The 27,515-nt window shown below is 40.4% G+C and overlaps 2 protein-coding genes across 11 annotated transcripts in view; one reads left to right on the plus strand and one right to left on the minus strand.

The window, feature by feature from the left end:
- Positions 1–6,947, plus strand: part of LOC106892608 (ankyrin repeat domain-containing protein 40-like) — a 7,303-nt gene extending 356 nt beyond the window's left edge. The window contains exons 2-6 of the mRNA XM_014949887.1: positions 4–119; positions 748–896; positions 2,249–2,719; positions 3,262–3,437; positions 4,161–6,947. Of these exons, the coding sequence (XP_014805373.1) occupies positions 4–119; positions 748–896; positions 2,249–2,719; positions 3,262–3,437; positions 4,161–4,304 (1,056 nt within the window). The 3' untranslated portion in view covers positions 4,305–6,947. The remainder of the gene's footprint in view (positions 1–3; positions 120–747; positions 897–2,248; positions 2,720–3,261; positions 3,438–4,160) is intronic.
- A 1,486-nt stretch (positions 6,948–8,433) lies between these two features.
- Positions 8,434–27,226, minus strand: LUC7L3 (LUC7-like 3 pre-mRNA splicing factor). Of its 10 annotated transcripts, XM_014951503.1 has the most exons (13): positions 27,015–27,225; positions 20,950–21,016; positions 19,915–19,954; positions 19,551–19,695; positions 18,253–18,327; positions 18,058–18,162; positions 17,120–17,281; positions 16,348–16,631; positions 15,636–15,796; positions 10,513–10,653; positions 10,302–10,407; positions 9,821–9,886; positions 8,434–8,958 (listed from the first exon to the last, which is right to left on the minus strand). In XM_014951503.1, exons 1-12 carry the CDS (start codon positions 27,111–27,113, stop codon positions 9,862–9,864), a joined length of 1,410 nt encoding a protein of 469 aa, XP_014806989.1. In that variant the 5' UTR covers positions 27,114–27,225; the 3' UTR covers positions 8,434–8,958; positions 9,821–9,861. The 10 variants fall into 10 exon arrangements, 9 of the variants coding, with proteins under 9 accessions (XP_014806989.1, XP_014807033.1, XP_014806997.1 ...); XM_014951547.1 differs by lacking the exon at positions 10,513–10,653 and having other exon boundaries at positions 27,015–27,226; XM_014951511.1 differs by lacking the exon at positions 9,821–9,886.
- Between the last annotated feature and the right edge of the window lie 289 nt (positions 27,227–27,515).

The raw sequence follows: 27,515 nt of genomic DNA on the forward strand, positions 1-27,515 counted from the left end.
GAGGCGCGGGAGCTGGAGGAGCGGCTGCGGGAGGCGGCGGCGCTGGGGGACGTGGAGGAGGTGCGGCGGCTGCTGGGCCAGGGGGGGGACATCAACTCCCGCAACGAGATCAACGGCTGGTGAGGGGCAGCCGGGCCGGGGGGCGGCGGGGATGGGGTCTCTCATGGCGCGGCGGGGAGGGTACCGGCCTCCTCCCGGGTGGGCCGGGCTCGGTGACCGGGGGCAGGCCCGGAGGGGCCCGGCGGGCGGGGGAGGCCGGCGCTGCCCTTGCCCGGAGCGGGGTGTCTGGGCAGACATGGCCGGGGTCCCCACAGGGAGGGTGGTCGCCCCTGTGTTAGCCCCAGGGCAGAGCTGCTTGGAGGCCGCAGCTCTTGGGTTGGGTTTTCCTATGGACAAAAAAGGAAATGCTAATCTCAGAAGGCTTTGAGATTTACTGCTAAAGAGGATCATAATAATAGGAGGCCACCCTCCCTCCACCTGTCACTGCGTGTTTGCTTGAGGACCTCTTCTAAAGTTGTCCATGTCCACATGGACGCGTCCCATGGCTGTGGGACAGCAGCTCTTCACCCTCTAGCACGGTAAAAGAGGGTCTTACCCTGCAGAAATTACAGTCATAACTTTAAAAAAATAGTGATGCAGTGAAGGAAACTTTATTCCGGGTTGTTGTGGCTGGAGATGGGTGGGCGAGGAGGAGCGGGGTGGTTGGGGGGCTGATAGCACAGCCCACCCTCTGCTTCCCTCCCACAGGACCTGCCTGCACTGGGCCTGCAAGAGGAACCAGGCCCAGGTGGTCTCCTGCCTGCTGGGTGCTGGGGCGGACAAGCACATCCTCACCGCCGAGGGAGAGCTGGCCGTGCAGTTAACTTCCAAACCAGACATCAGGAAGATTTTGGGAGGTACCGTCTTCAAAGTCACGTAGAGTTCTTGGTCTGAAGACTAAAGCATTTTTAGTGCTTTTATCTGAGACAGGAGATTGGCAGAACTTTGACCGGGACTATTGTATCTCAGTAGATAGCTGTGATTTATAACTGTAATTCCTGCTTGGGCAAACAGACTTTGGAATTTCAGGTAGGAAGGCCTGTTACTCTCCACTGTGTCATCAAGGGACTGAAGAGCTGTATGCCTTGGGAGATGAGCTGCTGCTGTGGTCCTGTTTGCTCGCATTAAGCGGTAGATAGTTCTCAGCATTTTGTTAAGTGGTGACCCTCAGGAGGATTTATTTTGGCCTCATAATTCTGTCACCTTACACTTTCCATACGCACAGCAAACCCAGTCGGTTGTGCGCGACACTCCTGAACACCACCAGTGCCAGTGTCCATCAGCTTCTAGGGGCTGTGCTCCGGAGTAAAATTTTTAAGTGCTTCCCCCTTGGAGATGTTAATGTTCTGTGTTCTGCTAATTGCATTTAAATTGCTCTCTACAGTGATATGCTCTTATATGCTTACTGAGGTTACAACAGTCAGAACTGAAGGAAAAGCCTGTTCTTTGCATGAGTTTTTGTTTTCTTTTGGGCCAGGTGCTCATCTCTTGGACTCAGTTCATGGCAATTGACTTGAGTTCTGTTTTTAACATCTAAACTGTCAAGTGTGCATGAATTAACTCTGTTCAGGGCTGCCTTATTTTTCTGTCTGTTAAGCTTTCAGGTGTTTCCTGGGGAATAAAAACGTCTCACTAGTAGTGCTATTGAGCAGATCTTTCTGAACTGCGTTGATATTAGTATTTGTCTCCTGTAATCCTCAGTGAGGCAGTTGTCATTTACTGCAGCACTTTTAAGCAAGGAAGAGTTGGCTTGGGTATTTTGTATCAAAGAGGCTCTTACCTGAGGAAATACTCGGTTTAATTTGTTGGCATGAGTCATAATAAACTATTTACAGCAGCGTTATTAAAAACATTGCAAAATGAGATTTCACTGAGAACTACTGGTCAGTCAGTTCCTTTGAATAACACTGCCAGAAATGACCTTTCAACAGGGTTGTTTTTTTCCAAATTTGCTTTTAAAGAACACAACAATACATTGTAGACATTTGTAGATTTTTCTTTCAATTTGCAGCCTTCCAGGTGTTACATGCTTACGATACATCAGCGTCATCCTTTGATTACCTCAGAATATGATGTAGTTTTAAGACACAAGAGGAAAACCTAACTATAGTCAAAAGGAGAAACATCTATCCAATAACACGGTGGGTTTTGTTTTTTTTTTTCTTTCTTTCTCCATCCCCTACCCCTCGCTTTTGAACATCATTAATAGAGGAAGAAACTGAATGTCAAGGAGTGAAGGATTTAAATTTGCCAATTGTTGCGAACTGCTTGGCCAACCCGCCGTTCCCTGGAGTCTCCCTGGAGGACAGCAGCGTTCCAGGCAGCTTGGCTGAATCCCAGCCCGAAACCGCTTCCACCTCCTCTGCTTCCCAGCGCGAGACCAGCCCCTGTTCCTCGGCAGCTCCGGTTGACAGCGTAGGCACCCCCACGTCATGCAACAGCGACGAGGATTTCCCCGCGCTGGAGGCGGCAGCGGAGCCGCCCGCCCCGACACCAGCTCTCGTGACACCCCCGTGTGCCGAGGCCGGAGCCCCCAACGGCCCCGTTTGCCAACCGGCCCAGACCCACAGCGCCCGGCTCTGCTCGCCCCCCGCACCGCCCCACGCCGACTCACCCACCGGCCCCGCACCGGCCTTTCAGCCCGTTTTCTTTACTGGAACCTTCCCCTATAACATGCAAGGTAACAAAGGGTGATTTCCCATCCTGTTCTGTCCCGTTCTGTGTTTCTGGGTAAAAGATGAAGTTAAAGAATCATTCCGCTTCCACACTCATGGGCACTAGAGGCAGAGATGCTGGGTTCTTTGGCAAGCACCCAGAACTTTACTTTTTCCGCTCTGCTAAGTAGAATAACTGTTACACTCTATTTTAATGGTAATGCTTTGCAAACTGATGGAAAGATCACTCCAAGCAACAAAAAAATATTCATATTTTGCACTGTGTTATATAGCTTCAAATGCATCTCAGGCAGTTTGGCAGCAGCTTGACTTTGTGGCTGAATGGGTCAGATTTTTAACGCTGTGAACACAGTTCCCCTGGGTATTTCTTGCTGTTCAAATGGAAGCTTCCATTTACAGCACAGTGTTTCTCAGGGAATTATAGGTATTGTATTATACACCTGAATTCAAAAGATAATAGTAAATACTTTACTGTTAGGTTTGGGTTGGTTTGGGTTTTTTTTGAGGTAAAAAGTCTCTTAATGTTTTATTATTATTTTCCAATCAGAACTTGTGCTTAAGGTGAGGGTCCAGAACCTGAGAGACAATGACTTCATTGAAATTGAGCTGGACAGACAAGAACTGACCTACCAGGATCTGCTCAGAGTGAGCTGCTGTGAACTGGGCGTTAAGCCGGAGCACGTAGAGAAGATCAGAAAATTACCTAATACACTAGTGAGAAAGGTAAGAATTGAGATCTGAGATTAATTTGACTTTGCACTTTGCCGACCTCAGAGAAGATACTTCTGTAAAACAACTGGCAAAACGTGAATGGCTTTGTGTTAAAAAACAAAAACTGACTTAAGTTCACAAATTCAGAAGGATACTGGACTTTCTGTAAAACTGCACCGTAACGTACTGAAAAATATTCCTGTCAGAACAAGAGTTATTATTTCAGCAAAGTACATGAAACTGTTACAGCTTGACTTTTTAAAAAAAAATGTATCAGAAACAGTGCATTAGTATGCTTTTAACGTAATTGCCATGTGCTGCTCCACTGTTTGCTTGCCTAAAAAACCCAAATATTAAGGGGAAAAAACCCACAAATTGGCATGTGAATAATTTAAAGATATTAACCAATGAACACGGTCTTCTGTTCCAAAAATACCTGTTCTGGAGGTCTGTATATGAAAGGCATTTGGTCACAGCTCTTAGTTAAGCAGTCACATCATAATGAGTTTCAAGGAGAAAAAAAAAAAAAAAAAAGTATGGTTCAAGGAGAGAAAAAAACCCAAACATGATTTGAAAGAAAGAGAGTCTACTGGGAGGATTGTTTTTAAATTTTATATTTATCATTGGGCGTGACCTCCCTGGAATTTTAGTTTTTACTTCCTTTATCTGTTGTTATAAATAATAACAACCAGCTATGTTTAGAAGTAACGCATAGTTCTGTCTGTTCTTTAAAAGGATAAGGATGTTGCCAGACTTCAGGACTTCCAAGAGCTGGAGTTAGTTCTTGTGAAAAGCGACAGCTCTCCTTTCAGAAATGCTGCATCAACGTTGACTGAGAGACCGTGCTACAACAGCAGAGCATCCAAACTGACTTACTGACTCTTCTAGATGCATCTAGAGCGTGAAAACCTGGTAATTATATGCTGCTGCCTTGGGAAGGCAGTGAATTAAGTGTGTATAAAACCTTAAGTTATTGTTAGGGTTACTATTTTAACTAATAGTTTATCTTTTATATTTAATATCCCCTTTGCTTTTATTTTTTTACTTGATACTGTATTGAGATAAGGGATACCTCATTTGTCTACTAAAATCACATGCTTCCAATGAAGTTTATTGGCTGTATTTGGCAACAGAGGGCAGGAAAGACTTAATTACTGATATGAAAAGCATGTTGAGTACTCCCACTCTTTGACCAAATAAGAGTCACAGAAAAGACATTCAGGAAATTGTGTATGTCTCTGTGTGTATTTTTTTTTTAAACTTCCTGATTAAGTTAAAAGTCAGTCCGTTTGGCATAAAATGAACAGTTGCTCTCTAAAAACGTGAAACTTGCAAGTCCTTAATCTCTTGTCCCTTAACTAAGACCTACCAAGATGTGTTGTCTTTCCTGCTGGGGTAAGAAATACTTAATGCTCTGAAGTGACAGGAGAAAAATTTCACTGGGTTGAAAATAAGTGGACTAAGTGTCAACAGTTAAACATTTGTTTCTTTCCCATATGAGAATATTTTAAGTTAATCCCCCCACAAAAAATTATGGAAGACTCTCTCTTAATTAAGGAGCTTTTCTGTCACAAAGCAAATTAAAGTGTCCTTTTAAAAGAAAGCCCTAATGTATCAGGAGATAGGGAGAGGATGACAAATCTGTGCCCATGGTTTTATTGATTTATCTTCCCCAACAACATGAGAAGACTATGCATTACTCACACCAGAAGTCAGTTCTGTTAATCAGGCTGACTTGGTTATAGCCCACCTTCACAGACCAGTTACGGGCTGTGTGGTTAATTAATTTCTGCTGTGTGAGGAGCAGGAGAAGCACAACAGTATACTCTTGAGGTATCACAACTATAAGGAGCACACCATTGATTACTCATACTAAACTGAAAATATGTACCATTAGCAAATAAATAACCTGTAACTTTACGTGTTGCACAGTCTACTGTCACTTTACAGTGTCTGAAGTTTTAGCCAGGTGAGTACTGAAAGGGCTGAATGCCTCCAGGTGCTTCCCACTGATATTTTTTAGTGGTGGTGGGGGGAAACCCCAACCAGACTCTCACTAAGCTACAGACTACTTTACTTAACTTGCATTTAAGCAAGTCAGAAATTAAAACATTAATCTGGGGTTTTATGAATGGCAAAATTCATCATTAAAACACACCCTGAAGTCACTCCCTTTCAGTCTGAACAAAGTATTTAAGTCACAGCATTGCTGGAGTATTAACAGCCTGAAGTTTTTCCTGTTATATATATATTATATAACTCCAAAGTTATACCTTAGGAGGCTTTTATTTTTTTCTTTTGTACCAAAACCTATGATGATGACCTTTGCACCAAAAACCTTAATTGGGTCCTGAGGTGGGTGAGGGAGGTTTTATCTGGACATGAGCTGCTTCCCCCCCCCGCCAAATGTATTGATTTTCCTCTGTCTCTGCTTTATTAAGCTGTGTTGAAGATAGTTTGTGCACAGCTGGTGCAGGGTTTGTTGTTGTTGATTGGGATTGTAATGCTGACATTCAGAACAGAACTAGTACAATCAGGATGTTTTGGTAGGAGCAGTGTGGCTGCCACCCTGCCTGAGCTCCCACAGCACAGCCCCTGTACCCCCAAATGTGGCTCCTCCAAGTGCAGTAAAGGCACTGCATATAAAATACAGAACCCCCTTCTGCCAGCAGAAGAGATGCTTGGCTCTGGCCTCAGGATGTCACCAAGTTGCTCTAGGCTTAAAATGCCTGCTTAGTGCATTCAAAATAATTATCATCCTTTCCCACTTGCTCTCTATCCCTCTCATTACCTGAACTCTGCTAATTCCCCCTCCTCAGTCCTGGCCCTCTCTCTCCTGGAGCTGGGCTACTTCAAAGGCTGATTTAACTCCTGGGAAGCTCAAGACTGTGACACAGGATGAAGTAAAATTTCTTAACTATAACTCCCGCTTTGTTTCTCTTGTAGAACAGGAAAGGAGTTTTTACTTTAACAAATATATTTATTTTTTCAGCACAGCTTGGAAACTAGTTCAGATTACGTGCAATAACTGTTTGAAAAACAGTAGTGGTTCAATGGCTCAAAATGAAGAATATCTAATTTCTTTTCAGTTCCTTTGTTTAGGGAATCAGTGTAAAGACTGCCTCCACTAATTACTGAGCATTCAGCTATAGGAGCAGCTGGTTAAAAATAAAAAAAGCTTTATTTGCTCTAGTTTCCACAGAGTAACTGTTAATGTTATAAGACTAAAACTTTAATCATGATCTGACTGTAATAATAACAGTAAGTCTATGCATTCAGAGAAATATTTTTGTATGTTTTATGCAGTTTGATAAACTCTAAGGCACACTAGTTACGTTAACTGGGTTTTGTTGTTTTGTTTCATTTTTTCTCCTTTGAACAATAAAGCGTTGGTGTGACAACTGAAACTAAGTTTACAAAACTTACTGTTCTTCCAAGGACAACTTTTGTTTGCACTACAAACTTGTACTGAACTGACATTGCTATTCTTCACTTATATTAAAGTATCAGTTGTTTCAATTACATAGATCTCTTCCTTTTTCAAGGGGGTGGGGATGACACATGGCACTCTGGAGTGGACAGGACACACTTAAAATTTTAACACAACTTTGAAAAATCATGGGCCAGTACATTTTTAACATGTAATAAAAGACTGTCAAGCTGCCAACACCACTACGGAGAAAGCACATAGGAGGTGCTTACTTAAATAAAACACTTGCTTTTTGCATAGCATTCCTAGAAAATCCAAGATTATATTTATCTTTGGCTTAAGCTCTGAAGATGACACTTCACAGAGATTACTGTCTTCTGGAAATGCTTTGTTACAGCCAAACCTGAACATAGTTACTAAAAAGGCACCAAGTTTCCTTTGCTCTGAAAGATACAATTTTTCCTTCATCTTCAATACACTAGAGAACGACTCCACTATCAGACATGTCAAAATCTGAATCCCAGCCCAATTTACTACAAGTTACCTCATTATATCATTACACCTCTGCAAAATAAAGAAGGGAAAATGCTAGTCCTATAATAAAAATGTGCAATGGAAGGTGCAAGACAAACATTTTAGCCACTGAAAGAAGTTAACACATTGAGGCAGCAGCTGAATCATGCCTCTTACACAAATTTCAAAAGGCATAGGTGTTTATGCAATGTCCATAATTAGAACTTAGCTATAATTTTACTGGCTCCCACTTGAATTAATTTTTCTTGTTAAGTTTTTTAAAAAGAACCCCACTACCCAGTCTCAGTCCCCTGTGCCTGCTTTAGAAATATAAAACTCAAAAAGGGAACATGGCAGTCTGCATATAGTGGCCCTCCTTATCCGAAAACCAGCCTTTGCTTCACCAGAGGGACCAACATGCAGGTCCTTTCACGAGTGCACTTCACAAACAGATGACACAAGGCACACCAACGTTACGAGCACGTTACAATAGTGCTCTGTCCATGTATGGCTCCAGTTTCATGTACAGTCACGTCCTGAATACTAATATGAAGGATAATGCTTTTCCATTGCCTTACAGACACAGCACTGAAGCACACTTTGCTGTCTCTCCTGCTGCCTAGTCCCCACTACAGTTCTATCCCAACAAGAACCACACTTGCTCACCCTGTAGCTTCACGAGGAAGCACAGGGGATGTTTCTTTTCCCTTATATCTGGTGTAACATACAGACTGTGCACATCTACCAACAGCATGCAGTTGTTAATTAATATTCCAAACTGAAGTGCAAATATAAAGGCAGTCTGATGGCCAATCTCAGCAGTGGCATCTTTATGACAACACTGTGCAAGTCTAATGCTTTATAAAGGCTTAGGGCCTGCATTTTTATTGTGAGATTTCTGCAATTCCTTAACCAACTGCAGCATAAGCCTAAGCACTGTTTTGGGGGGACACAACCAGCTGCCATCTAACTGCTGAAAAAGAAAGCTAACTGATGGCATCAAAAAAAACCCCCAAACCCACAAACACCACAGAATAACTAAGCATCCAAATTAATGGACTAAACTTGAAGACATGAGTAGATTTATTAGGAAAGAAACTTATTTAATATTAAACGTTCAATGACAGAGACAATCAAATTTGTAACAGAAATTCAAAGATACTTTATTTCCATTTCTCGTATATCAAGAAGCTAGGAATAGCTTAGTTGTAAAAATGGGATTCATTTTAGTTCGATTCACACAAATACTAAACATTTATTCTTGTGTTTTAAAGTCCAAGAATGAAAACTTGCAATTAAACACTGAGCAAGCCATGTGTTCAGGTTATGTTGGTTTCTTATCTTAAAAAGTCTTAAAGAAAAAAAGGATACAGGACTTATATTCTCAGTAGCATATGTGCTATTATCAACACATCTTTCTGAACTCTGGGAGGAAACACCAGTCCTGAATTAAATTTTATAAAAAAAAAAAATTTCTAACTCAACTTTATATTTTTCTACGCCACTACAGCTTTCTTTCACCTCATTTTAAAGCAGATCTTCAGTTTAAGCTGTCTTCCGCTGTCTTCGCAGACTCTTCATGTAGTAGTCCTATAATGCAAAATTTTGGGAAAACAGACAATTAGACAGCATTAAGAGCATTTAGGTCACCATTCCTATATATTGGCCCAGTTGTTAGCTGTCATCTTAACTCTACAAAAATGTCAACATTGAACATGACTGGCTTTAGAAGCAATAATGTAGCATTAATGGTTTAATAATCAACATTAAGTGCTTAAGAGTTCCTAGCATAAATAATGAAAACTACAGTAACAATTTACGTTGCAAGAAGCTCATTTATCAGCTGTACTCTCCATTGTTAGTTCCTTATTTCAGGTATACAACTAAAGACCTTCTGTAAGAAAGCTATGTCAAGAGCAGGGAAAAAAACTTCCAAGTTTTCCTTTTAATACAGTATTTGGATTTCCTATTATTTAGCTCTTTCATTTCCAACAAACAGTTTCTCAGCATACATTCTCTCCATGAACATTGTAATCATTTGGTGGCATCTGTCTTTGCATTTACATTTGCCTTAGAAGCCCGTTACCAGCCATTCCACCTCTCTGAACTATGGCTGATTGATTGCAAATTCTCCTACACCGTAGGAAATATTAAACACATACCTCTTAAAGACTTGAATTGCATTGAAAGTAACAAGGCGATTATTATGTAGTGTTTATTGCATTTTAAACTCTTTAAAGATATCTAATTCTGGGCAGCACTGCATCCCTACATACAGTTGAAAGAAAATTCCAGTCTGTTAACATCAGATTAACAGTATTCACACAATACACAAAAAAAAAGTCCTTTTCACTATCTTGAAAATCAAAAACACAACAGTAAGCTTAAAGATTACAGGCAACAGCATTCAAACATGGATGTGGGTAGAGAAAGGAGTACCTGGCATGAGTACCTGCTTAGTTTGACTGAATCCTTGATTTTTAATTTGGTTTTTCATGGGCCGCTCACAACACCAACGCTGTGTGAGGTATGGTAGTCAGCTGCAATAATTCATAAACCCTACACTTCCATCAATCCAATGCTACTGGCTCTCGAGTTACAGAACAAACTGCATTAGAATGCAAGGCAATAAAGCAAAAAAACTAGAAACATCCTTGACAAAGAAATACTAGCAGTTTATATGAAAACAAAGTAGTCCAACATGTGCCTCAAATATTAAGCATTAAAGCAAAAGTTTCTGCTGATGTACCAACACAATATGGACTTAAATACAAAAACAGTTCAACTTTTTTAAAAAAAACGATAACAAAATCCCTAAAAATAAAAAAGGATAATTAATTTTTCTATGGTGGCTATATTACAAATATGTCCCAAAGAGGCACACTAATGGGGGCACGAGTCTGCTACAAAATAGCTGAGACAAAACAATGTACCTCAAAATGTTTTGCAGGACTACACTGTCTTTTCCTTCAGAAGGTGCTTTAGTATGTCTTCTTACTTGGCTTAGTTCCATCTTCATCTGTGCATACTTACGCTGCACTGTTAAACAGTAACAAAAAGCCCTAATCAAAGTTTGAAATAATGCACTTACCTCTGTCTGATCTGAGGTCATATCAGATCAGTTTTAATTGGACTGAGTGTCACCTTCAGATTTAATGTCTTCACTGGTCCCATTGACCTCATTCTTAGTATCACTCTCCTTCGAGTCTGTATTTGTGTCTTCACTCTGTTTTTCTCGACTACTGGACTTCATACTACTTTTTTTATCATCAGATCCCCTCTTTTCTGCCATGAAAGAAGACATTGACCATGGATTTCAAAGTAAAAACAAACATTGCACATGTGAGATATATATTGCATACAAAATGGGATAGTTACTTTCTATAGCAATAACAGTAATAAATTAAGTAAATTACAGAAATAGGCTTCAGACTACCATGCTGGAATGGAGAGGGTACAAAAAAAGGTCAAAGGGGACAGTACAGGGTGGGGAAAAGAAGATAGAGGACAGATCTCCTAACAGGGGCAGCTCCTCAGCTGTCTGTTGAGATACACCAATTGGGGGTAAAGAGGCAGTCAAGAAGTTAGGCAAATGTGTAATTATGGTGCATGGCTTCCTTACTTATCCCGGGACTCTTTTTGTCCCCAAGTTTTAATTTATGAGTGTATGGCCTTCTTTGGTTTATAATTCTCATTAAATACGGTTCTTGAAAAGAGAATGAGAAAAGAGTGATGGGATGATGCATCAGTGCATTATCAAATAAATCAACACTTGCCAATTTAAAAAACTAGCAATCCCAAACAATCAAATACTTGGGGAAGCAAACAATATTAAGCACCGATAGCTTTGAAGATGGGGATCACAGTGACAATCAAAATTAACTTACTGTCACAGAAGCTGCGCACTTGCAGCATTATTAATTCTCAATTTTATAAAAGTGGCAGTCATTTATAATCCACTCATTAGAAAGGCTCGGGGAGACAGTTTGGAAGGTACATATAAAGCACTATTTTCCAAAGACAAAGGAACTGCAAGATGGGAAGGACCCCACAATTTCACCATGAATTGGAAAAGCTGGCTGAAGAGTTTGCTACACTGCTGAAAAACTTATCTTTTCCTCAATAATCTTCAAAGAAGGAAGGAAGCCAGAAGTAAAAATATTTCCATGGCATGAAAACCATTCAGTATTAGAGCTGCGTGCCTCATCCATGACTTCAGTATTTGCAAATTTAATAAAAATATCAATTCTTTCTGTATTACTTCACACCGTAATATTCAACTTTTGATCAGTAAAGACACTTTGGAGAGAAAAAAAAATAATCTGAAAAACCAACCTCTCAGATGTCATCATACAGAACAACATTCACGCTCTTTTTTCTGATTATTCCCTGCCATCCGGGCAATTAAAATAATATAAATATATATACATCCCCAACACAGGAGCACACAGATCGAACACTCTGAAAAAGCTGTTTTAAATAACGTTATCACCTAGACTGGCATAACACACTTTTATATTCCAGAAGACACAGTAGAAATTAAGCTTTAAAGGAGAAGCAACATCCCAACTTCTTTGTTTTAAAACAGATCACCAAAGGGAGGGGTAAAGCCCCCACACAGAAATGAGGGCAACTGCCTAATGAACACTACGACTGAGGTTTCACCTGGAGCAGCACATCCAGTGCACGGTGCTTGGAGAAAGCATGCCACGATGCCAAAAAGCTAACTGAAGAACTAATAATTTTGTACCTGTCTGCCCTCGGTTTTGCAACTCCGCAGGTAGATTGCACTCTAACTAACCTTGTTAAAAAGTCTTCTTTTTGTGTCTTATAGGTATCTCCGATGCACACGTAGATCCACTGAGGAATAGTAGTCTTGTTTCCCCGCAGAGGACTAGTAGTCAGTCCAATAATCTTATCTTCTGTCCTATGTAGATACGGTAGATCTTAATAGCCCTATGGATGTGCAGTGTGCAGGGTTTTGTTCTGTCTTGTTTGTTTCTTGAATTTGGTCAGGAAGGATAATTTTGTTTAAGGTTAAAAACCTACTATTAAACTGTGGTATGAAAGACGACACTCTTCTAAAAACTTTAATAATAAAATAGGTTTACAATAGCAAACCTCCAGTTTGCCAAGCAGAACTGAGAGAGTGTATTCAACAAATAGCCCCATAACTGAACTTCTTTCAACTCCTGGATTATCTGCAAGCAGTTAAGTTCCTCCACTGTATTTTCAATCAGTAAGATTTCCTTCTTTAAAAGCACACACAGTTATTTTGCTGTTGAAACTGTGTATATTATTTCAGCTGTGATCTATTAGGTATAATCACATAATACTGACTTTGCCTCCTGATTCAACACATGCACTTTTATCTGATGGAGTCCATGTGGGCAACTGAGATATATTTTGTGAGAATTCTCACCAAGATAATGTGAATGGTTTCACTGTTCAGAGAATGCAAAAAATCAGTCAAACATAATATCCATTATTACTGAGGGTTTGAGCATTCTGACAGTATTTGCTGAGGTTTAATCACCGACACAAAAACACAATCACAAATGTAACTATTTTATATAAGTATATAAATCCAGATTAAGGACAGTAAAGAGCCATGTTAAGTGGTCTAGAGGTATGTTCCAGTCTTAACCCTTCATAAAATGAAGGTAAATTGCAGAACACATTTTCCTTTTTTTAAAAAAAAAAACCACCCCAACCCTATTTATTTCACCTACTCTGAAGCTGAAGAGTAGTTGTGTTCTGCTGGTTTATATTAAGCTAATGCTCAGCTGGTGCTTATGGCTGTCAGGCTCCCTCCTTTAGCAAATGCATCCCCATTCCTGACCTTGAGTCAGAAATTAAGCGTCTCCATTTTTGCATATGCTTTTTTCTTACAATCTTAAAGGTTGCTGTATTCCACAGTATTTTAGTCAACAAGAAGCCAGGACTTCTGAACTTAAAGAAATACGGCATTAATTTAATGTGTAACGGTAGGCAAATCTCGGGCAACTGTGCCTTGCTTTTTGTTCCTGCTTTTTTTCCTGCTAAGATTCACGTTTATAAAGCAGTTTGAGATTTCAAGATGAAAGGCACTACACCATGAGTAGTTACAGCCAGGTCTTTGCTGCTTACTTTTATGATTGCAGATCAATGGTGGATATAAAGACAATTAGATTCTGAAGCCAATATTCCCAACGGAGCAGTAAATGTAATGTAAGTTAAGTCTTAACTTCTACATTATGTCTTTTTGGTGCAAACAGTAGAGCAGGTAGCCAGCCACACACTTCAGATAAGTATGTAGCTTAAAATGTTCATTTAACTAAATATCTACAGTGCCACATTGCAAACATAAGGATGCAATGGTGTTTACAGCTTCACCATAGAAATTCAATGCTTGCTTGCCAAAGACTATTGTTTTGGTTTTGTTTTTTTTTTTTTTTTTTTTTTTTTTACTTTTTCCCCCCTCTTTTTTAATTAAAGATTTTCCCGACAAAGAGAAAAACACAAACTTCCTCAGCATTACAGTCCTGCACTAAGGCCTATTTGTGTTTCTACAAATTTTATGATTACTCATGCAGTAAAAGTAATTGATTTTCCCAGGTGGAATTTTCATCACAGCTCATAGCATCACCTCACTGTTCTCATTTCTGGAGGAAGAAAGTAGCAAGCAGCAAATAAATGACCAGCAATGAAATCAGTCAAGTTAAAACTAAAAATATTGAGATGCTGAAAAAAGTTCACTAGCTCAGTTGTTTATGGAAGGATTAAGGAAAGAACTGAAAAGCCATTAAGCTCAGAAACAGACCAAATCTGAATAAATAAGAACACAGTTATTTATATGCCTAGATACAAAGAGAATACTGAATAGGACATTCTTGACTAAGTACCAGAAATCTGTTTATAAAGTAGGCAAAAAAGGCACAGTATCAGGTAGGAATAAAGTAACAAAATAGGCTACAACACTGAGTCTGAGTTGAAACACTATGCATCAGATCCACTGCCAAAGAGCAAGCAGCAAAAAGCCACTTGCTTATAAAGGGCAAAGCAAAATGAGAGAAGAATCAATACTAAAGATGCACCGTAGTATAAACCAGAAAAATTAAAATGGTCTGAGGAAGTCAGGCAAGAAAAATACATAAAGCATTACCAACTTTTGGGAACTAATCCACTGGATAAATATGGAAAAGTAAGGGTAAGGCAAACAGGCCTATGCAATCCAGAAACATGCACGTAGCACCTTTCATTCCAGAGAACCTCAAAAGTACCTTAGAAACAGAACTGTTTAATCCATTACTGATGGTCAGCTCTAATAATGAAGTGGGGTGGCTGCTTCAGACTGGACGTTAGTCAGCACCCCAGCAGAGTCAGTAGTTTAAGCCAGAAGTCAGTATTACATTCCTCTAGAAGTTTCAAAACGCTTTTAAAGGGGGACATTTAACAATAACAGTGAATTAGTATCTTTTAACAGAATGTGAATCTGTAGTGTTCTCTCTGTAGCTCTTTTTAATCCTACTTAAAGGTAAAGCTTCTGAACGCCAACCTTTGATGAAGCAATGAGTCACCATCAATGCTGTTGTACCTGGCATGTACTGTTACAGAAGTGTTCCAAGGACTAATACTGACATAGCAAATCTCACTTCGTTGGGAAAAACAAAACAAAAAAAACAACAAGGGGGAAGGATGTGGGGAAGAGCAGGAAATTGGGGAGAGGGCATGAAATTGTAATTCAGAGCATTAAAGAAATTCTGCAAGATTTATCTTGGACTCCATTCATAGATTAGAAAAAAATATCTAAAAGTGCTGTTAAAGGAAAACACAGGAAACACAACAGCCTACAGAAGTAGTAGATTGTACACGTGAAAACCCAGCTACCAATCTCCCACAAAACACATACCAGCTGCTAACAGTGGGAATAGAAGATATTCACTCTTATGAAAGTCTGATAACAGGCTTATGTTTTTCTAAAGGTAAACAGTAAACATGTCTTAAAATACATCAAAATCCTCACACACTTAATTTGTGGACAAAGTGGTAAGCTTTTAATAACTACTTTAACAGATAAGAGGTGGACACTGGGGTGGTATGTATGCATGCACATGCATTAACAATAACTGGAACAAACAAAATGCTTCAAATTGGTTAACGGCACCATATGCTTATAAAACCAGAACCGATTTGATGCTAAAACGAACTTTCAGTCACTCACTAAAAGACTAAGAACTTTTGAGACTTTAGAACTCAATACGAACTCAGTCTTCACATAAACATACCTTTTTCTTTTGACTTCCTGTCTTGTTCTCTCTCTCTGCTTTTGCTTCTGTGCTTGTAGGATTTCCGATCCCGGCTTTTTGATCGTCTCCTGTCCCTACTACGAGACCTATGTTTTCTTTCTGATCTATCGTGACTTCTGCTTCTTCTTCGGTCACGACTCCTTAACATGCAGAGAAAATTTCAAAAATGCAAATGTCAGCTGGTATTTTCTAACTCAGAAGATACAACAGTAAACCACTTTCTAATACATTGATTTTTTTTTTTTTGCAAAAAACAAATACTTAAAGCAAGGCTTAGCATACTGTATATAAATATTTCTTAGTACATAAGACCTGGCTTCATATTGTCTTCCTCATTTATTCAGACATTCAACCCCACAGCTTAAAAACATCCACTACTTTGAATTAAAGACCAACTTAAGGAAAAAATAAAACAGAACCCTGTTCTTTGGGAGCATTTGTCTACTCAAACCTCCCTCCTAAGACCACTTCAACCACGATGGTGTCATCTACTTCCAAAAATGGAGAGAAGACAGTGATCGTGCAGCAAAACTTAGCCTTAGAACCACTAAAGTATGTCTTCACTTAGAGATAAGAACAGTGAAGCTAACAAATCAGTGATATGATCCAGGCTGACAGACCAAGTCCCCACAAGATTTGTACATTTTGGAAAGTTGCATGAAAATACTTACACAGACACACACGCACGTACCTGCTTCGCCTTCTCTCTCTGCTTCTTGATCTTTTGTGGTCTCGTGAGCGGCTGCATCTTCTGTCAGATGTTCTGCTCGAATGTCTACTCCGTGAACGACTCCTTTTACGCCTCTCTCTATCACGAGCCCTCTCTTTTTCCTTTTCTTCCTCTTCACGTCGTCTCTTCCTTTCCCGCTCCTCTCTTTCCCGTTCCCTCTCTTTCTCTCTCTCTTCTCGTTCTAATTTTTCTTTTTTTAACCTCTCATCACGGTCAGGTTCTTCTGTTCTTTTTCGTAACTTTTCCTTAAAAAAAAGTTCACAGTAAGAAACGAAGATTACTCAAGATAAATCATTCAATATAACTTAGTCTATACATTCTGAGCATGTAGAACCTTAAGCTTTAAAAATATTTCAGGGTTTTTTTCCAAACAAGGGATGACCTACATAGAAGCACTTTCTAAAATCCTGAAACGGAAATAGTTTGTCTTGCAGGATTATTTTGCTTGTCATTCTCACGAGAACAGAGGCCACACGACAGTTCTTTACAAAGGCCACAAAACTACAAAAAATCCTGTCCTGAATGTATGTCTTTACTTATACTTTGTGTAATCACATATGACAAAGAATGTCAGTGCAAGCACAATGCCAAATGTGCAGTGAGATTCCATTTAATTTTTATATACCATCTTTGGAACATTTCACCAACTTGAGAAAGTCCACTGGACAGTTTTTGTTTGCTACAGGAAGCCTCCAAGCAATTTTTTATGTTCAATAACTGAAGAGATGCTTACTTTTAAGTCTTCTACAGTAGCTTTTATTTTGGCATAACCCATGTGCTGCTTTCCCATCAAGTGGTCATCTACCCTGGACTGTGCATCTCCTACAATTAAAAAGGCTCCACAAACTTCACAAACTTCCATTTGTTTTTCTTGGGCTGCAAAGCTCTCAATTGTCTGCAAAAGAAAAATATTTGATAAGCCAGAAGCCAGTGAAGACATTCAGAACTTTATTGTTACCGTTGTCCAATCCTAAGCACTAGTGAAAGCTGAAAATTGCTTTGTCCTTGTAGCACTGCGCCCACAAGATGAACAGGGCAAGGATGGTGGTGAAATTAATTCACTATTTCAACAGATGTATGAGAAACACAGCGATATTTCAACATAAATCCAAGTGATTACTGCTGTGCAATGTCCATGAATCATACAATACGGACACAAACACTATTGCCTGCAATATTTAAGAACTTTTAAAAAAATAGAACAGGAATCACATTTGAGCATATTATTAAATATCAAAATATAATATTTAAACATAAAACTCATTTTTGTTGACAGGAACTTCCTACTCAACTCATTCCCTTTGGATTCTGCAGCTCTCCAAGCCAGAGAGACACCGGTCTCTAGTCACAGCCCTAACACAAGGGCTTTCTGTACCACAGTCAGATTGGTAATTCAGTGAAATAATATTGCAGAGACTGCAGAGCAGTAAAATTCAAGCTCACCTGCAGGACTGCTGTGTACATAATGTCATAACTTGTGTGCATGAAACCCACTCTCAAGGTAGCACTCTGAATCAACACACCGGATTAACACACTAAAATGTCACGTTATTGCCTAAAGAATTGTGCCCAGAACTTGCATGCCTTCAGTGGAAGGACGAGGTTATTAAGAACATACTGTTGCACCAAATCCTGAAATAAGTCTGACAGAACTACAAACACATCACTTACCGAAGTTGTAGACCTCAGCAATTCTCTCTCTTCCTTTAACTGTTCAACAAGTTTCATCATTCCTTGTGCCTCTTCCACCTTCCCTTCTGAACCCAGTTCTTCAATCTAAAGGACAATAAAAAAAAATTCAACTATAATTTTTAATCAAGGAACAAAAGCAAGAGATCTCTGTTACGGGGGGTAAAAACCACTTACCTGTTGTAGAAGTACATCAATTTTGTCAGTTAACACTTGGATCTTCTCTTCATTTTTACCAGTAGGTCCCGCTCCCTGTCAAACAGTACAAGTGTGTCTTTTTTATTAAGTTAAAATAGCTTTAAAACACATGAATGTATGTCTTCTCATGCTCCACAGACACTTCAGGAATAACATCCTCCTGCCTCTTCTCCCATGAGGACCCACTAATAATAGTCTAGTCTAACATAAAACACTCCTCAGCACAGCTTACTCCAACTCTTGCTGCATGAAGCAAGTTCCAGTCACAATAATTCCTCCTAAATCAACAAAAACGTTCAAGGCCCTGCCCATAAAAGGTAAGACATCTGAATTCAAAGTCCTAAATTTAAACTCTGGAAATGCCATGCATCGATTACATATCGTTGCAGACACTCAAGTACGACTTAGAATTTCTGTGGGCTCTGAAATCTAATTTCTGAGCATAAATGCAAAAAGAATCTCACTTCATCCAAAATGTACTTGTTAGTAATGTCCTCTCTGTAAGCTGCCGGAATAGACTTACACCTGCTTCCCCCCCAACCTTTGCTCTACTCCCCAGCCAACAACTCTCAACTGAGATACTGTCCACAGCTTCTTCTGAAGCAAATGGACTTTGTACAGAATAATTACTTGGGGCAGTAAAAAGGAAACCCTCAAAGCACAGGCCACAGTCACTGCTCCAAATCAGTCAGTGTACAAAAACACAAGTGGAATAAACTGACTGGAAGAAAAATTTTACGTTTAAGTTTTTCATTAACAGCTGTCTAGGATGCAGTTTGGAAGTGAGAAACACAGAAGTGTTTCTCAAACTTTCACAATTTCATCATTGCCTGCCAATGGTGGTGCTGGAGCAGAAAGAGGGTACTGCCCAAGTGCAGCATCTGATGGGGGGATTTAGCTCCACAGCTGCTGAAAGACCCAGTACTTGCCTACTTCAGTAATATCAATGTGACAGAGCTTCCCAGTGGAGGGAGGGAGGGCTATGCAACTAAGGGAGAGAAGGTAAACTGAGGTTAACAAGGTAAAGGCAACACTTGAAAGGGTGAAGAACAGATAAATACTCCAAGGAAACAGAGGCGAGGAGAACAGAGGGACTCTTGTGAAGCCACTTGGCTTGTCCGTTAGGGCTAGATGCAATCTGCTGGCAGGCAGATCAAGAGACTTACCTAATGGGAATCTTCTGGAAAACAATGTATTTTACTCGAAGAGACGAGGTGAAAAGAACATAAAGACGCTATCTAGGGGAAAAACTGCCTCAATGATTCTTCCAGACTCACCCCAGAAGACTGTTGATTCTGTGACAGTGCCAAACGAGCATGGCCTCTTCGAATCCTGCGTTCTACCTCTGCAAGTAAGCTTTGCAAATAGCGTAAGAAGTCTCTTTCATAGCCCACTTTCATAAAACGAGAGCTCTTCTCATACCTATAAAACATTTTAAAAATGAAAGCTCATGTAATGAACAATAAATAACAAAACATGCAATGTTATAAATTCTTGCTCAAGGTAAAAGAATATTATACATTTAGATATGTATTTATGTAAATCAAAAATCAATTAGTTTCTCATGCTTTAGTTGGTTTTTAAGAATTTCAAGCATGCTAGTATCATCATTTGCATTAACATATCAACCAACATACTTACTGTTTACGTAGATTTTCATCATGAATTTTTTCACAAGGACCTAAAAAGACCACACAAAATGTTTAAGCTTGCATTCTTGAATGCTGTATTCACACTCCAAAAGCATTTGTGCACCATGATAGACCAGAGTTATAAACACTTCCCAGGGACTTTTATGCCTGCCTTTGTGCTTCCTTTGCTTAGAGTTTGAAAGACGCATTAAAGAAAAAGAATGCCAACATGGTTTAGTAATTATAAAACCAAAGAAGATTCTGAATGACATATAAAGTCTTCGTATAAAACAGAATTTCCAGATCAAGTTCTACACTGGTAAAACTGCACAAACAAAATAATTCCGTAAACATCTGGGGCCTTCAAAATAAAAAAAAAAGTAAAATGACATATAAAGGACAATTTCAACAAGCAGCATGTTCTAAGCTCTAGACAGTGTTCTTTGTAATACAAAAAAGGGCTACTTAAAACGTTGATCTCCACAATAGACTCAGAGGTATGTAGCCTGAGTTCATGAAGACAGTCATGTTAAAATTCTGCACCTTCCCCAGCTTACCAAACTCTTCAGTGGACTTGGAAATTAATGCTAAGACAAGAAGCCTGGTTTTCCTAGTTACCATCCCCAAACTACACATTATCTGCATACCATTGCTTGAAAGCTACTAATAACATAGAGGTGGCCTTCAGTAATAACTATTTCAGTAAATGAATCTCTAAAATAAAGAAGCTCAAAACCATATACTTGCACACAATTAAGTTAAAACCCTGCCCCAGTAGAATAAACCAAATTAGAAGCCAACACTTTAGGAGCAGAAAAGGCACCCCATATGCAATAATTTAACTTACACTGTAAGAAAAAGAAAAAGTTTTAAAAAAGTTTTCTCACTTAGAGGAAGTAGGCTCCTAACATACTATATCACTGGCAATCCTTAAAAAAAAAGAGCCTATTTTCAGAGGGGTTTGACAGAGCATTAAACAATAAAAACAAGAGTTCAATTGTAATTACACATAAGTGAATAAAAATAGCAAGACTTATAGACTTACCTAAATCGGAACGGGTATTTGTAAATAATTCTGCTGGGCAAAAGCCACAAAGGTAGTATTTACAGACCTGAGAGGAGGAAAGAGAAACAGGCATCATTGAATTAGCAATTATAGGTAATTGTTTCTAAAAATACAGTATAAAAATCCCCTTTGTACACTGCAAAATTTCTGGATCACACTTGTACATCCTCTACCTTTGTGTTACTTGGCAGCAGTGAGCGCTACAAGGTGCCTCTAAGACAAAACACCAAAAATCTTTCCATTCCAATAACAGTATTTCTTAATTTTAACCACTAAATATTTAAGATCAGAGAAAAGTGCCACCTATTCGTAAATATAATAGAGTATTTGACATTTTCAAAGGCATTAAATCAGATTGGACAATGAAAAAAAGTGTCTATGAAATTCCTTAACCCTGAAAACCTACACAGGGTGAAAATGTCTGCCATGGGAGCACGAAAGCAAGGTCCTCTCAGCGCGTCCGTAAGGGCTTTGTGTTCAGCCTCCACTTCTGCAATGGCTGGGAGAAGAGGAGCCATCAGCATTCAAACCTAAGGTACTGCCTCAAGGACCCTGATGACAATCAAAAGACTTAAGAACACACAGCTAACTGTCCAAACCTTCCCCGCTGCAATGCTTTTAAAAATCCCTACTTTAAGAACGATCTGCAGAGACACTGTCTACCTCTTAAGGCAGACACAGAAGACATTCATTTTAACCTGGTTTCCTGCCAAACAAAAAATGGTTTGTTTTGATTCTACATAGTCTATTTTTATATTAGCAAGTCAGGTTCTTTTTTATAACAGAAAAATACCACCAGGAAGTTAGAAAAAAACCCCAACTTGTTAGTCTGGCCAGTAAATACTTAACATATGATGGGATAAAACCAGCTTTTATTAAAAAGATTATTCACCCTCACCCATGAGCATGTGCTTAGCTGGTCAAGTTGGTCAGTTCTTGCAGTTCATACTCAGAAATATCTCCCATCTATCCACCAGAACAGCCAAAATGATTCAAATCAGAAATACTTTAACTCTTAACTTCATAAGTAATCTTAAATAATTAATTCTTCAATAGACCCTTCCCCTGGATGTGACTACCACTAATTAATTGTAGCGTCGAACCAAAACTAGTTTGGACATTCTTCAAACCTCTCTTTTATATCAGTTTCTAGTATTTGGCAAATCTAATAATTGCTCCTGTGTATTGTAGCCCAGTTCTAATACTCCCATATATATATTGTGGACAAAGATTTGCAACATACTACTTCCTAAGATATATTTTGAAGTATCTTAATAAACAGGGGTCAAGCGAGAGAGCCAAAACCTATCCCACACCAACATCTCACCGAAATGCCTGCAACTCCTGTTGATCAAATTAGACCAGTCATTTATTTTACCATGCCAACTGCTAGACTACAGAAGTTATAACTGGCCCGACTGCCTTACACATTCAAGCTTTCTACTACCAGGCCATGGACATGAAAAACAAAGCAAAGATCTCTTTTGTTATATAATTTGAATATTTCTGCCGTGATCCAGGTTAGGACACTGTGGCACCTATCTGAAGCAATTTATCAAGAATAGTTAAGAAACCACCACATAAAATCACAGTTTTTTTCTTCTTCTCAGGAAGCAAGGAGAAAGCTACTGTACAAAAACTGGTTTCTGAATCTGCTCTCTTCTCTGAAAGCTGCAATATCCCTTGGTTTAATATCAAGTTGTTTCAAGGGAGCAGTTCCTGGGACAAACTCCTGTACTAGTCAATAGAAATGTAATTTCTCTCTACATTCTCTTTCTCCTGCATTTTCTCATCCTCAGAACCAAGTATTAGGGTTGCTGAAAAGGCATTTCCTCCCCCCAAAAAAATTTCAGGGATGGATGAGACGATTTCCTAAGACAGAGAGAGCACAATAAGAATGGTCTGACTGTGTTACACTGTAAAAAAGAGTTGTAGAACATCTTCTACCAGCTCAAAAATTATGGACGCTGGTCTGTAACAGCTTTGAGGCAAGTATCAACAAAAGGAGCAAAGAAAAAGTTAGAAGGGGCAGAAATATAATGAAGGAAAAAAAAACCAAAACAACACCAGAAATAATTAAAAATATTTTATCACAGAATCATAGAACGGTTTGGGTTGGAAGGGACCTCGAAGAACATCTAGTTCCACTCCCCTGCCCTGGGCAGGGACACCTCCCACCAGACCAGGTTACTCAAAGTCCCATCCAGCCTGGCCTTGAACCCCTCCAGGGATGGGGCAGCCACAAATTCATGATGCACAACTGCTAGGAAAAGCCTCCTCTTATGAGCTAATGGCTACAACCAAAAACTGTTGTGACCAATTCTAAAATATGAAGCTTAAAAAAAAAACCCAACAAACCACATGCAGTGAAAAGCTGCACTGATTTTCTCCCAACTATGGTACCTAGTGAATTCCTTGACATTCTCTCTGAAGAGGCAGCCTGCAGAAAAATACTTACATTGGAGTGGTTCAGACTAGTGTGCCTGCCGCAATTTTCTCCCTCTCTCGTACCTGTTACATTATGCTCTTCAACTGATTTTGCTTCAATAGAAAAACATTACTTGAGAAAATCTTGCAGCTATCTTGAAAGTTATCATTCTGGCTTAGCTTCGCTGTGTGCTATGTCTGCCTTAACAGGCTGTAGATGCCGGTCGGCTGCACTTACAGTTGGTCTTAAGCAATCAATGATGAGTAAGAATAAAAAGGGCCAAGAAATGGCTGAAGCATCACAGGGCCATTAAAGGACTGAAACAGAGGTGATATGCTTCAAATGGCATTACTCATCCATGGCTTATCAGAGCACAGCTCTTAGCACAAGTCAGAAGAAATATGGAAATACATGCCATATTTGCAGAAACAGAGCAACAGGCAGTTTAGTATGGGTATTCACCTGCCATCACTAATATTCTTCCAAAACAAGTAACACTTAAATCCTCACCCCCTGGAGCATTGAGTTCTGAGACACTATCTAAATGCAAACCAATTTAGGTCTTTGGCATTAAAAAAAAAAGTGTAACTTTATAAATAGCTAATACCATCAGATCTTATTTTAAATACAGAACTTACATTTTGAGAAACAGCATTCCTATGGAAGATAACTGCTCACAGTCATTTGTCCGTAACACCTCTTCACCCCTCCCCACTTTCTAAATTTACTTTGAAGGAACCATCACAATCTTAAAGCCTTATAGGAAGCAGAGGCAGTCAATGCTGGGCTTTCTTGTGCTACAGAACAGCCTCAGAACCCTTACACAACTGTCATTTCCACATGAACTTGGTTCTATATAGGTGGTGTATTAAAGTAGGAACACATGAATCAATAAAGTTTCTCTTCCAGAAACGTAATTTGTCTATGGATATGACAGTAAACTGAAAGACTAAAATATGTGATACAAATAATTTTCTCCTGCATACAACCCAGAATGTTTTTATGCTAAAACTGGGATATATCAACCAATACCTGCTGCAATGCTGAAATATACAACAATTGGGATTTCAATTTTTTAAGACTAAAGGTTTTAATCATGTCAAAGTTTTAAAGTAAGAACTAAAGCTCCACAAAATGCTTTACAATACATGATCAATGTGTTCCATTAGAACTGCAAGTATTATTTGCTCAGGTATCCCACTCTGCTTCCACACCTTCAGAACAACCTACTCCTATCTTCTATTTCATTCCATCTTCCATACAGTTTTTGAGAGCTACCTAGGTGCAATTTACAAACGCTAAAGAAAACAGAGAGGAGCTTGTTTTGATAACCTTCCATATCTAAAACTGATGAAATGTGACACAAAATCCTAAACTTTGGTGTGAGTACAACATGCTTAAATTCAAAAAGCTACATGTTGATATATTTCTAATTTTACAAGCACATGCATTTCATCTGAAAAGCAGAACAGCAGCCAAGCAGATGAATTAATGTTATTATTTGAACCTTATCTGCATTTCCTCTCTTAAAACATGTCAGTGTTGCAAATTTCATCTTTAGGTGATGCAGGAAATGAAACCGAAACACATCTTTATGTGTTAACAGGGGTAATTTTTTTCTTTTTATTAACTTGTCAGTTGACTATAGGAATCTATGAAAACATTCCTTTGGACAGGAAGCATTTAATTATGGTCCCATAAACTTCATAAATAAAAGCAGGAGCAGCGCAAACAGCAGCAGTTCCTGCAAGACTGAAAGGCTCAACCCTAAGCCTGTAAAGGTCCCACTGGCCTCAGAGGACAGCTCTCCACTTTCTGAACTGTCAAAGGAGAACAGAAGAAACAAGGCCTCATTTCCAAAACAACAAAACTGAAGTACAGTTTAGAAACAGATTCCTATGGTTATAGTCAATCTCTTCAGCCTACAATTGAAAAACGTGCTCATTTGAAGATGAAGAAAGTAATGCAAACTTGATTAAAGAGGGGCGGGGAGAATCTCACCTTAGGAAATAAACCCAAAGAATCCCCTTATCTGTTCTACCTGGACCAACATGGCTCAAGCCATTTACTTTGTATTTCCAAAGCTGAACAACTCCTTATTTTGAGTACAGAATCAAAAAAAAAAAAAAAAAAAAAACAAAGAAACTAAACACTCGATAGGAAATAAACCCAAAGAATCCCCTTATCTGTTCTACCTGGACCAACATGGCTCAAGCCATTTACTTTGTATTTCCAAAGCTGAACAACTCCTTATTTTGAGTACAGAATCAAAAAAAAAAAAAAAAAAAGTAACTAAGTAACTGAACACTCGATTAATGATATGTTGTTAACAAGAGAAGTCTACAAAGACATTAAAAGGTCATGAAAACTTGCTGAACTCACTACTTCCTCCTGACGTGCACAGCTTACCTATATAACAGTATTTTTCCAAAAGGGGGTAGGGGGGTGAGCTCCTTGCACTTGCAGAGTCTTAAGGCAAGAGAGGTATTTGACCTTACCTCATGCATTCCGAGACAAATTAAAACATGTATTAGCCATCTTTAAGATGACATAACTCTTGTTTGAAAGCATGAATTCCCACCTCTGTGATTCAATGCAATTTAGAACCGCCAAAAGCAAGCATTTCTCTCTCCTCCCATTCTAACAACATCCCAAGAAAATGCAAACGGAGGGGGAGGAGCTAAATGCTTTTTGCAGCTTAAGCCATAGACATTCCTATCACGCAGGTAATAAATAAACTATTGTAACTATGACACTTTCTTTTAACAATACTACTGTTTAGGTTAGTTCCCCCCAGGAGCTTTGGAACTCCCTTTGGCTGAAAAAGTTGGGAAGGAATCAAGCTTTTCTTAGTAAAATCCTCAGTTTCAAAAGTCTTATGGTTCTGTCTTCTACTACAACCTCCAGACAGTTAAGTTAGAATGTCTATACCCTCCTGTTTCCTTCCCCAACACCTCGCTCAGGAAGGGATCCAGAAACACTTGTCTTCCAAACTACTAACATCTGCCTCATCTCCTTTCCTACAAGCCAACAGGCTTCAGAAAAGCAGAATTCCACAATCCCCGCCCCCCTCTCCCAACACATTATTTTTCTTTTTCCCCAGGGGAGATCCCAGCCATCACCAGGCCCCTCGGAAACCCCTGTTCCCGATTACCCACCCCTCCGCGGAGAACACGCCACAGCGCTCGCAGCCTCCCCGCCTTGCGCCGAACCCCAAACACAAGGCCGCTCTCCTCCCAGCTGCCCAAACAACGGCGCAAACCCTCTCGCACAGCTTTACTACGGCGGGATCTTCCTCCCTCCCGGCCACCGGGTTCCTCCTCCTCCTCTCAAGGCTCAACGAGCTTCCCGCGCAACGGCCCGGGCCTGGCCTAGCCCGCCCCGCGGCCGCCATGCAGGAGCCCCGCAGCCTCGGGGCCCGCACCAAAGGCCCGGCCCGCACCCCCCAACCGTCAGGACCTCCATCCTTTCCCCTCGCCCCCGCTGCTGTCCCCGGGCCGGCAGAAGCTGTAGCACCCGCGGCCCGTATCGCTACGGCCGAACCCCGGCCCTGCGAGAGGGATGGGAAGGAGGGAGGGAGAGAGGGAGGGGAGAGGCGGCTCCGCGCTTCACTCACGCTCTCATGGTCCCACCGCACGTTGCTGCGCTTCTCATCCGGGGCCAGGTTTCTGTCCCGGCCCATAAGCTCATCTAGGAGCTGGGCGGCCGATATCATCTTGTCCTCCTGGCCGAATCCCCCCTCGCCAAGCACCGGCTCCGCCGCCGCCTCTCCTCCCCAACAGACCGCGCCACCGCCGACAGTGACAGAGACAAAATGGCGGCGCGGCTCCTCGCCCTGCCCACAATGCACCGCGCGCCGCCTCACCGCCTCAGGGGCCCGGTGGAGCGCGAGCCGGACCCGCCGGCGGCCGCCGCCATCCTCGTCCCCCGCCCGCTGCCCCCGGCTCCAGATGGCGGCGGTGGCGGGTGAGGGGGAGACCGGGCAGAGGGCCGGGCCCCTTCCCGCCGCCCGGCCTGTGCGGGGTCGCTGAGGGCTGGAGCATGTCCAGAGAAGGGCAAGGAAGATGGTGAGGGGTCTGGAGCACGAGCCTTGTGAGGAGCCGCTGAGGGAGCCCCA

The sequence above is a fragment of the Calidris pugnax genome, unplaced genomic scaffold (genome assembly GCF_001431845.1).
Source record: "Calidris pugnax isolate Ruff unplaced genomic scaffold, ASM143184v1 scaffold9, whole genome shotgun sequence".
In the NCBI taxonomy this organism is placed as follows: Eukaryota; Metazoa; Chordata; class Aves; order Charadriiformes; family Scolopacidae; genus Calidris; species Calidris pugnax.

Excerpts from the sequence above, each read along its gene's own strand:
- LUC7L3 (XM_014951503.1), bottom strand. The coding sequence starts at position 27,113 with ATGATATCGGCCGCCCAGCTCCTAGATGAGCTTATGGGCCGGGACAGA. Across the intron at positions 18,163-18,252 it reads TTGATGTACTTCTACAACAG|ATTGAAGAACTGGGTTCAGA; the intron begins GTAAGTGGTTTT and ends ATTGTCCTTTAG. Across the intron at positions 17,282-18,057 it reads TGCTGAGGTCTACAACTTCG|ACAATTGAGAGCTTTGCAGC; the intron begins GTAAGTGATGTG and ends TTTCTTTTGCAG.